The sequence below is a fragment of the Ceratotherium simum genome, chromosome 3 (assembly GCF_057802395.1).
Source record: "Ceratotherium simum simum isolate JZ-2026a chromosome 3, ASM5780239v1, whole genome shotgun sequence".
Classification (NCBI taxonomy): domain Eukaryota; kingdom Metazoa; phylum Chordata; class Mammalia; order Perissodactyla; family Rhinocerotidae; genus Ceratotherium; species Ceratotherium simum.
This window is the reverse complement of record NC_141902.1, coordinates 52,403,101-52,415,302: the sequence shown is the minus strand read 5'-3', so window position 1 is coordinate 52,415,302 and position 12,202 is coordinate 52,403,101. Positions and strand designations below refer to the sequence as shown.

General features: G+C 42.3%; 1 protein-coding gene across 2 annotated transcripts in view; it reads right to left on the bottom strand.

Moving 5' to 3' along the window:
• The window catches only part of MYZAP (myocardial zonula adherens protein), a 90,694-nt gene that overhangs the window by 26,861 nt on the left and 51,631 nt on the right, over window positions 1-12,202 (bottom strand). The window contains exon 11 of one of the 2 annotated variants that reach the window (XM_014780762.2): window positions 5,099-9,110. The exons of the other annotated variant lie outside the window; for it this stretch is intronic. Coding sequence (XP_014636248.1) covers window positions 9,057-9,110 — 54 coding nt within the window. The 3' untranslated portion in view covers window positions 5,099-9,056. Of the gene's footprint in view, window positions 1-5,098; window positions 9,111-12,202 lie in introns of those variants that run through there. 2 annotated transcript variants of the gene reach the window in all.

The following is a 12,202-nucleotide window of genomic DNA, read 5'->3' as shown; positions in this document are numbered from 1 at the left end:
TTTGTAATTCAAACTGAATATATGTCTTGCAGCCTAATCAATCACACAGGAGAGTAGGTCCCTAGGACTACAGGCCAGTTTAATATTGAAGGGGAGGGGTCTTTTAATTTCTGAGCATTGATAATGGCTTTTCTTCACATTAGCCTTAATTGAGTTACCTGCACAGGTGGTTTGAGCTAAGCAGTCCCTCTTAAACCATAGGTGCACACTGGAATCAGCTTGGGGGAGCTTTTACAAAATGTCGACTTCCAGGCCCTACCCCCAGAAATGCTGAATATATCACTCTCTTACTTAAAAACCCTCCCAAGCTTCTAATGTTCAAACTCTCTGGTGTGGACATGAGGCCCTTCTGCTGTGGTCCCACTTTTATTTCCTCAGTTTCATTTCATGCTTGTCCTGTCCCACAATGAGCCCTATCCCTAAGCCACTCCATCCTGTAGGTACTCCGTGGACATACAATGGTCCTGCCTCTGGGCCTTTGCACAGGCTGGTGCCTCCACTGGGCATGCCTTCCCACCCTCCATCCCCTTCTCCACTAGGAAATCTCTTGTTGTCACAAAGTACTCAGTAGTCACCTCCCAGACCAGCTCTTCCTAGTCCTCCAGGCTGGCTTCGTGTCTACCTCCTCTGTCTACCTCAGCCCTTTGAGCAAACCCCTGTTAGGACACATCACTGCCATCATCGTCCTTTGTTTACCTCTTTCCCTTGCACTAAACAGCACACCCACAGGGAACAAATGTTTAGTGTATCAATTATCTCACATAAAAGAGCATTTCTCTTAGGAGGTGAAATCACCCTTGTCAATCTACACATTTTTATAGACTGCCTTGGAAACAGATTGCTATAGTGAAAGGATTCCTCCCAATTTCTTTTGAAAAGAGCTTGTATGTCAACCAGACCAAAATGAAATTGTACAAAATTTTAGTAAGGTCCTGTTATGGATTCAGACCAACTCTGCAGGTTGCAAGGCTTCTCAGCTTCCTGGAATATTTTCCCATTAGTGACAGACATGTAGGACACAGGTCATTTTGTGTTAGATGTCAGAATATGATAGAGCCCCATAATTAGAATTATGTGAACAGTATCCAATTGTGCAAGACTCATGAAACTACTCAATATTGAGGTTGGGGATGTGGAGAGAAATTAATGAATATAAGAAACAGCAGCAAATAAATATTAAATACCAGACAGCATTTGATATGGTTTTTTAAGAACTTGTGCTTTGAGGTGTTTTCTTTTACCAGCCGGCAAATGATAATATACAAGTATCTGAAAAATGCCTTACATAAAACAGGCAACACACTGATGCAGAGCATGATACTAGAAGGTACGTTAAAACTGATGGTCACATTGAATCAAATTGTTTAAAATCTTGTAAGGGAAAGATAATTCAATTTTTTAAATCCAAACTGTTTAACTTTATGATATTATTATTTGTTTTCTTTGAAATTTGTTTTATTTTGTTTTCATTCTAACTTTAGGAATAACTAATTAAGGCCCACAGGCATATTTATTCAAAATCAGGGTGTGAGGGCTGCGTGTATGTGAGCAAGTGTGTAACACCTGACCACACATTAATAAAGTTTCCCAACCTCTGTCACCAACACCTCCAGTTTGTTCCTTCCATGGGCCCTCATTTAAGAAGACTTTCTACTTTAAACTGCATTTACAAAGACATAACTCATTTCCTCATCGGGAAATGGATCAAAGATGAATAATTGCCAACCAAAGCTTCTAATCAAAATGAGATAACTGGGATTATGAATTCTAGGTCAAAGTAAAGCAATATGATACTTTACTGTGAATCCTTGTAGACTTTTCAGGGGGAAATTTATGCTGTTAGATTATTTGAAAATTTCACAGAAAATAGCTTGAAGAGCCCCATTACTGTTTTCAAAACCCCTAGAGATCTAGTGAATCAGTGAACTGAACAGGGCAGGAATGGAACAGGAGAGGAAAGAACCTTCTAGAACTCACTCAGGGCTTTACTCGCCTTCTCCCTTTGCTTCCTCTTGTCCTGATAGGGCCTTGTTTTCAACCCAACCTCTTGTTCCCTCTATGATCTGCCTCATGGTTGTCTCCATTTCCCTCAACAAAGTAGGAATCATGCTTGATCCTCATACACCTCACTGTGAAAAATGAGAATAATTGATATTTTACACTCTTCCTCTGAAAAGGCTCTTTATTTTTACTATAGCTTCTCTTAATTCTATTTTAGAAGTCTTGTAGCACTGTAATTTCATAGTTATTGTATTTTTAAAGTGCATTCTCCTTGATAAAAACCACCACAGGAAGAATTTAAAAAATAATAAAGTTATTCTCTTTTCCTAAAAAATAATAAAGCATAGGGAGGTATGACAAGATCAGAATCTGCCCTGCACTAATGTAGCATGAAAGAACAGTTTTAAAAGGACAAGGAAAATGGAACATTATCTCATTTTAGGGGGAGTGAAGGGAGTGAATTAAGGCCACAACAAAACGAACCTGAAAAATTGCTAAATGAAGCTCTGAGTGGGGAAAATGAAAAATCAATGAAGGAACGGAGGGAAAAAGGTACATTTTTCATCTTCATGAGGCTTGATTGGGTTTGTAGGAATTCATTTTCAATTAATGTGTCTTGTGGCATTCAGCCAGGCTAGATATGAACAGGGCACATATTTTAATCAATTTTTTCTATTAAGTTTGAAGTAATATATAATAATAGAACTATAGCATTCAAAAGAAATGAGTTGAAACTGGCTTCTGAGGTAAAATCATCTAATTTGGCTCAATTTCTATCTTATAGCAAAGATAACCTAACTTCTCTTTAAGGAGAGGAATAGCACCTTCATTCTCCCGGGTGCCTAAAAGCGACCGGGCTACAGAAACATTAGGAAAGGATGAATAAACTGGCTTTCCAATCTCCACACATCCACTGAGAAGGAAAGAAGAGCGTGCACTGGGTACCAGGGCTTTTGCTGGGTCAGCTTATCATTCTCAGAAACAACCCTAAGAGTGCTTAGCCCCACAGAGGAGGAAACTGAGGTTCCTAGAGTTTCATCGTTCGTTCATTCCCTCAGCCACCACCTGTGATCACCTCTGTATCAGGCCCAGTGGAGAAGCTGGGAGCACAGCAGTGAGCTAGGAAGACCTGGTCTCCACCTTCAGGGAACAAACATCCCGGTGAGGAAGGCAGGCAGTAATGGAGCGAGAAATGCACACATAAACCCAATAAAAGGAGCAGCAGAGTGATGTGTGGTATTCTCGAGACAGGACGCACCTGAGACTGCTGATGGGGCAAGGGAAAGGGTCAGATCACAGGACTAAAGAGGATGACCAGCTCATCCCAGCTTGCCTGGGACTTCCCAGGTTTTAGCACTGGAAGTCTCGTGTACCAGGAACCTTCTCATCCGCAGCCAAACCAGGACAGTGGGTCACCCTAGCGCTCGATGCTGGCAGGGTGGGGATCTAAACCCACGTCTCTCTGACGTCAAGACCCAGGCTCTTCTATTCACCACACTGATGTTCCGAGGTTTGCCTCCATCCTTCCCACGATGACAACCCATCCCCGCAATGGTGCCTGGAAATTAGGTAAGGCTGGGAAGAACGCTGGCAGGTGATATCTTCTTTTACAAAGGATGTGCTGGGGCTCTAAGTCTTTGGGCTGTTCTTCTCTCCTCTGTGGCTTTAGAGGAGGAAGGTAGAATGGAGACATGGAGAAGAGGGTGCTCTAAGCTTCTCTAACCGGTGCTTCCCTCAATGGATGCGGTAGCAGGGACAAAAGACCACGCGCTGAACAGGAATGCCCAGGGAGAGGATAGTTTCAGACTCGTGTAATGAGATGATGTAATGGAAGCACCCAGCTCCACTCTGGGGACAGAGCTGGTGTTAGAAAAAAATGGTACTTTAAAAAATGTTCCTCAAGTTCAAGCGCTCCAGAACTTGGACGCTCATCTGCACTGGCCAAGGCTCTCTCAGGAGCCTCCTAGCTGCCCTTCCTGCCCCTCTCCCTTCCTATTTGCCCAGCACCCCTGCCAGAAGCATCACTCTGAGGCTCAGATCTGATCAGGCAATGGGGAGCATTGAGAAATTAGGAGCAGAGTAATAAAGGACATTTTCTTGGCTTGGTGCTGATAACCCACCACAGTTGGTCTCAACCTACATTTCCAGCCTCTGCATCATCATTCCCTCCTACAATCCAGTCAAACTAGATTAATGCCCCCTGAACTCACCCTGTACTTCCTGGTCTCCATGTTTTTGTTTTTATGTTTATTCTATATCTAGGGTGGAAATGGCATGTCCTTTTCCACCCACTCAATCCCAGCTTGGAAAAGTCCAACCCATCCTGCAAGACCTGGTCACATATCACCTCCTCTCTAAAGACTCTCCACCCACCCCAGAATTAGTGGACATTTATGGGCACTGTGCTAAGCTCTTAGCATGCATTATATCAGTTATCAGTCAATTCCTACAACCACCTTCAAAGCAGGTACTATTATCATCATTCCCAATCTGTTGACAAGGAAGCTGAATGTTGGAGAGGATAAGTAACTTGCTCCAGATATAAAGCCCAGTCAGGAGCAGAAGCAGGAAACAAAGCCGGATTTAACTTACTCAAAGGCTACGAGCCTAACCACTGTGTTCTCCAGCTTCTGTGTCCCCAGCACACAGCTCCTGCCCCTGCTGAACACTTATATTCTGCCTTGAGTTCTAACAAGTTTTAATGTCAACCAGAAAGTTCTCTGAGGTCAGGAACTCAAGTCCATTCTTGCAATCGGTTCATAAAAGGTGCGTCTTCAATGCTTACTGACTGACCCAACAGAGAAGAGCTCCCCGTAAGTTGGACCTGGCTCCTCATCACCCCCATTCACTCTCCTGTGCGTGAGGAATGGGTTTCCTGCAGACTTCAGCACAGAGGCAGGAGAACAAGAATATTTAAAGACAGTGGCACAAGGGAAACAACTCCAGCTTGATACGAGTGACATAACAAATCAGTGGGGCAAGGACAGACTATGCAATAAACACTGTTAGAGAAATGAGCCTTCCATGAGCCGCCCCCCCCAAAGGTGGAGCCCTATTCATACCATATATACAAAAAAATGAATTCCACATGGATGATTCTTTATTTTTCAACAAATATTTATTGAGCACCTACTATATGCCAGTGACTATTCCCGGTGTTGGGGGTACAGCCATGAACAAAGCAGACAAAGCCACTGCCCTCGTGGAGCTCACATGCTAGTGGAGGGAAACAGACAGCAAGGAGATAAGCAAAACAGAGAAGTGAAGTGTAGGATGTATTCAAGATGATAAGAGCTGTGGAGACAAACAGAGTAAGGGAGAGGATGGAGGGTGTGAGTGTGGGGTTATAATTAAAGACCCAAAGATGAAAAACAAAACTCAAGCTATCACAAAAAATAGCGCTATGACAAACAAACAAAACACACAACACAACACAAAAAGATTGATAACTTTATACCAAAATTAAAAACTTGTATGTTATACAAGAAACCACAAACAAACACCATTGACTGGGAGAAAATAGTGGCACCCAAATATTTTTTGATAAATGATGAATATTGATAGTATACAAAGTTCCTACAAGTCAGCAGGAAAAATGAAAAACAACCAAAGAGAAAAATGAACACTAGATGTGAACAGCCAACTCATACGGTGGAAGCCTGCACAGTCAGTAAGCTTATGAAAAGATGCTCAACCTCACCCGTCATAATGAACAGCAATCGGGCAGATGCAAATTAAAATTAAAACAAAGAGATACTATTTCACAACTGGCTAAGATGACAGTCCAAGAGTGCCAAGAGGTGGTGAGGGTGTGGACAAATCTGCCCTCCATATGTGCTGGGTGCAAGCGTGTGCACACCTTGGAAACCAATCGGGCAGCAGCATCTAGGACAGGTGAAATTGTGCCACCCCCACGCCCAAGCAAGTCCTCTCTAAGTATACTCCATAGCTAGAGAAGCAGAGAGACATGTTTAGCATTGTTCATAAAAGAATAAAAATTTGGAAACAGGCTAAATGTTTATCAACAGGATACATTACAATATATTCATATAGTGGAATATTAGATGCCATTAAAATGAAATAATTTAGATATTTATGTAACAACATCAAAAACAAAATTGGGGAAAAGAGTAAGCTGCAAAATATATAGGATAAAATTTACTTATTTATATATTATAAATAAAAATTTACATACATTTTAAAACATAAACTAAGCTACACATTGATAATAGATACATCTGTACGTATAAGATCACTGAAACATGGCCTGGATAGAGACCAAATTGCCTCTGATGGGGGGGGGGGGAGAAGGAAAAAGATCAGAACCGTGGAGGAGTAAAAAGAGAACTTCTTCTTTGTCTGTAATGTTTTCTTTTATTTAGAAAAAAATCTGAAATATGCCAAAACGTTAACATTTGTCAAGTCTAGAGGAGAGTACATGGGTTTTTGTTTTTATCATTCTCTATAATTTTCCGTATTTAAAATTTTTTTCCAATAAAAAACAATGAGACGCAAAGAATGAATGATGGCTTTGGAGTCAAAGATCTGAGTGTGGATGCAGCACCACCATCATTTATTGAGAAACTGCCGGCTACTTATTTTTTAAGACTCTAAGTCTTAGTTCCCTGTGCTAAAAAAATTGTGCTAATAATACTTCCCACAGAGGGTTACAGTGGGAATGTGAGGTCTAGATGCACAGCCTTGAAACATGAGAAACAGTCAACCGCTGGTAGCTCCTTGGAACAAGAGCACAGACTCACATACTCTCTATGGGCAGAACATGGGCACCCAGCTCTGAGAAATATTTCAGCGCCAATTAGAAACAATCTCAACAAACAGAAAGTAGTTCAGTGACATTTACAAAGGAAAGACCTCTCTTGAAAGGATAATTTGTATCATGAATACATTAATCAGTACATGTCATACAACGAACCTGTAATATTTCTATAATGCATAGAATAAAAGGTTTACATACACATGAGCTTTCTGATACCTCCTAAAAACTTCACATTTTAGATAAAGTGTCTAAGATTTTAAAATAAAGAAGGGAATAATACAATGTTAAATACTAGAATTTGAAACAAGAACATTTTCATTTACTATAAATAAATTCTGCCTTAAACTTTTGAGTAGCACCTCCTTTGGGTGGGGGGTGTGAGTGGTCATGAGAGAGAATTCGAGCCTTAAGAGCCCAAGGCTAATGACCAGTTAAGGTGGGGGAGAGGCAGAGGGGGTTAGGGGAGGGGGCAGGATTTGAACACCTAACTCAGGTTTGACAAGCAATAAGTCAAGTTCACACCATATCACAGTCCTGGCAGGAAAAGGTGAATTGAGGGGCACCAGTATAGGCAGGGAGGGGCAAGTCGAGGGAGGCTCTGTCAGGTAAGGGGCCCAGATCTAAGGAGATCACCAACTAGCCTAGGCCGCAGGGCCATGGCTGGGGGAGGTGCATGAGGCGCCTAGGGCATCAAATTTTGGAGTCACTCTCAGGGTCCTGCAGACTCCCCAGGCACCTCACTCATTCTCTGCCCCATAAAATAAGGTCTATCTGGCCTCTGGGTACTGTCCATAGCCCAAAAGAGAGAAGAAACTCCAAGGGCAGGGGGAGAGCACACTGCCCCGGGAGAGAGGCTCACGTGGGTGACCCATTTTCTCTACATGTCATTACATTCCCTTGTTTCATATTATTTCATTTTTTGAAGCTGGATAATGAATCTATTCCACTAGAACAAACACCAGTAACTTTTCCACCAGAGACTTATAAAAGCATGAGGGCAGTAAAGGTACCGCTAGAAACAGAGTAGCTCAGTATGCCAAAGCGACATCTACATCATCAATTCTCAAATCTGACTCAAATCTCCCTAGCGGAAGTCTGGATACCCAGCAGAGTATCTGGGGATCTGCATTTAAACAGAACACCAGCATAGGTAAACTGCATTAACAGTTCATTACTAACATAAAAAATATTCATCTGCTTCCTTTCCCATCCACTGCCTACATGCTTAAGCTGGGCAGAAGCATCTAAATGAAAAACCAAAGACAACTACTGACAAGATAGCATCTACCTGCCCACTTTGCCATGGAGAGGTGGTGGGAGTGGAGAACCACCCACCATCTAAGTGACACCTGGCCCTCAAAGAACTCCCTCCATTAGCCCAGTCGACTAGCTTATGCAGGCTAACACCACCACTGACTATGACTACCACTGCTGCTGCTGCTACTGCTACTAGTTTTCAGCAACACTGTTAAGTTTTGAAGAGATACCAGCACCTGTGGCTGTCTCAAGAAGACCTCTATAAACATAAAGCATGCATGAAACATATTTCACTTCTATGTATTTCAGACAAATACATTTCTCTTTTCATCAGATATACTTCTCCTTCTCATGAAGTTAGTTGAACTGTCTGTTCAGGCAAAATGCCCATGGTAATGGAAGCAAACCAAACTTTTCTTAAACAAACAAGAAGAGTGCTAAGCGGACTAACGCTGTTGATCTCCATTCAGAAAAGACACCCTCAGGGCCACCTCTCACATACAAATATAAGCAAACTACATGGACACTTGGCTGCTTCTGTATTTTCTGGGGTGTGATCTGGTGGGGAGAACTTCCTTCCTGGAGCACTGGAGTTCTTCAAGCCCACGTCCCATCTCCTTAGCAGGCATCCTTGGCAGCTTTTCCAAAAGTAAGGCTCCATTTTCCAGGATCTTAAGACCAGCCTCCATCTGGCACTTTCTGAATTATTTTTTCGTACCATTTTCCATTGCAGTTCCTTTTTTGATGTCTAGGAACCCAAGTTTATAACAATACTCTGTGGATCTTTGAGTTCTCTTGACTCTGCAGTGTGAGGCTGGACAAGTTGAGGTTACAGTATGTGGGTGTTTTCACAATTTGCCCTACATGGTCAAATTTTCCTTTCAATAGCATGTCCTTCCTGTTTTGTTCATCAGCTCCTCACAGATACATGCCACCTCTTCCCAGCAGAGAGAGTACAAGTGTTCTTCTAATCACGAACAATAAAAGGAATCGCTTCCAACCCAGAGCAGGCTACCATTTATCATCTTCCAAAGAGCCGGAGACTAAATCTGGAGAAGAGCTCGTGTGACATGATCTGGAAACAGTTCAATTGAGTGGATTAGGGTTGTGGGCTCATTACTACGGCTCCTTTCCCCTACCCCCATTTGGCTAATTATCAGACATGGAGATTACCCTGAATCCTCTAAACACAAGCATTTGGCAAAAATGTACTTTTGTGTGGTACATTTCAGCACACCATCCAACAGTTTTAAAATAAATTATGTGCTAACAAATGCATTTAAAATAAAAGATTCTTAGGACGGAGAGAATTTAAATTTTTTGAATTGCTTTGTGTATAAATATTCTACTCAAATACTTAGACTGATGGCTAAGCTAGAACACAGCACAGAGCACAGAAGAGAAGAGAGAAGCTCACCCAGAGATCCCATTTGGCCCACAAGACTCCCAGAGGAGAGAAGAGCAGCCCTGTGTATTGATCAAGAAATCAGCCCAGCTACTTTTGCTTTTTTAATTCATTTAACTTTACTTTGGGTATACATAGCAAAAACCCATCTCAGTAATAATACTAGTAGTTAGTATTTATTGGGTATTTCCTATGTTCCAAATAATATGCTATAAGTATTTTATATACATCATCTCATTTAACTCTTACCAAAAAATCCTTGCAGGTAGATACTGTTATTAACTTCATTTTACAGATAAGAAAACGAATAACTTTTTGAAGGTCCCACAACTAGTAAATGCAGGTCTGTCTGCTTCTAAAGTCCATGCTCATCTCCATTTTCTAGGCCACCTTTCCCTATATACCCTTAAAAGTCCCTAACTGCACTTCTTCCAGGTCTCTAACTGCAGGGGGTGCATGCAGATTCAGGCTTCATTTTCCAAGATCTTAGGACCAGAGTGGTAAGTTGGGGGGATATGAAAAAGAGAAGGGAAGCCCTGCTTTGCTGACTGGCTAGAGCCAGAAACCAGAAACTCAAACCTCAACTCTCTGAAGAGTTACTCATCTATTTTCCCCGATCCAGTTTGTCCCTCCAAAAAAACTGTTGCATTATAACAATAGCATCACTCTTAAAAAAAAATCTAAGGGATGATAATTAAATACTTTCAAAATCATTTCTTAGGCATTGCAAAAACATTCTGCTTTGTCTTGCACTTGAGAAGTGGTCGTTGTTAATACTACTATTTCAACAAGGTACTGCATTCTTCTCTTTCTAAACAGGTACAGTGAGGCCAAGTATAAGGTCTTCTGAGCAATGAGAAGTGAGTAATTTAAACCAGGGTGAGGCCAGAAATGCACACACAAGCACAGTGGGACGAGGATCCTTAAGAACCACTTTTGGTCTCTTTGTTAGTGGCAGGTTCTCAGCTTCCAAGGACATTAGGCAGATTGGATTCTGTCCCTTTAAGTCTCTAATATCTGTTTAACAAGTGTGCCTCATCTACCTAGCTTACTAACAACTTCTCTCTAGACAGATCAGGATAGCCTCTTATTATCTGAATACCACCAGGCTGGTATGGCTAATAAGAGTGAGCTGTCACAGAATCCTCTCTGGATGGGGCTGGCAAGAAGATCCCCTGTCAGGACAATCAGATGGTCACACACCTGGACCAGCTCTCCCACGTCAGTGCTCCTGGTCCCTGCTGACCTGTCTCCCTGGCTTTCTTCCCTTGAGCCCGTCCTACCCTAAGTTTACCACCAGCTTTCCACCTCAGGGATAGCAGCTTCTGAGGAGGGTTGGCCAAATACACTACAGTCATGTGTCACTTAACGACGGGGATATGTTCTGAGAAATGCGTCGTTAGGCAATTTTGTCATTGTGTGAACATCATACAGTATACTTACACAAAGCTAGATCGTATAGCCTCCTACAGACCCAGGCTGTATGGTACTAATCTTATGGGACCACCGTCGTACATGCGGTCTGTCGTTGACCAAAACATCATTATGTGGTGCGTGACTGTAATGACCTGAAAACCACCACGGAGACTCAAGCCACTGCTCTAAGACTCCAGAGCTTTGGTTCTCAACCCCGGCTGCATATTCGAATCCTGTGGAGCTTAATAACAAACCAAAAAACCCAATACCCAGTCCCTCCCTTCCACCCCCATCTGCCAGGTTCTGGCATTTTTTAAAGCTTCCCAAGTGATTCTAATGCACAGCGTGTATGGAGAAGTGCTAATAGGAAAATCAATCCCTTGCACCTTTGTGCTCATTAAATATCTACATTATAGAAGGAGGTGGGGGTGCAACTGCTTTCTGCAAGAGTCTACAGAAATAATGCCTTCTCTGCAGCTAAAAGGAAACTCCTTCAGTCACTTTCTGCTGGAAGAAACAGTTTGCCCATCACAAATGGCATTCAGAAATCATAAGAAAGAAATGATAAAATGAAAGGATGCCTACGGTTGAAGTGGAAAAAGGTAAAGAAACTCTTATTAAATTACTCTTTATTCAGTTGAATAATATCATTGCTCACTGGCAAAAATGTAAATCCACCCTTTTTTGAGGGCAAATAAGAATTTGTTTCTTCCTCCAAATAACTTCCCCCTGAGCAGGACAGCTGCCTTGGTTGGCAGGGGACTGGGCCTCAACGAGAGCAGGTAGAGAGGTGTGAATGACTGCTGATGGAGGAAATAACACTTAGAGATGTGTCAGCGTATTCACTCCTCTGGCCTCAGGTTCCTCCCAGCCTGTGCTCCTCCCTGATCCCGGTTCCTTTAATGGTAAGCTAAAGAATGCAGCCTAATTCGAGACAAAGGACCTAATCCCAACAAGACTTTTCAACAGAAGAATGAAGCCCAAGGGCAAGGATTACGCTGGAACTCTGGTAACACCAGATGGTAAGATCCGTGAGGGCAGGACCCTATCTGACCGCCCCCCACTGCATACCCCGCCCCGCAAAGAGACAGTGCTGGTGGATATCTGGTGAGTGGACAGATAAGTGAATTTCCCCACAACTCCTATTTTTTTTAGTCCCTCTATATTTTCTGGCAAACCCTTAAAAGTCTAAAAGGGGCATATGTGGGGCTTGTTTTGTTTTGCCTTTTATTTTTTGTCAGAGCCAGAACCAGTGAGAAGAACTAGTAATGGGAGGGAGACAACCAATCCCTGACACACACCCCAAAGAGAGACTTAATTCAGTACAAAGATCTAGCCTACTGGGG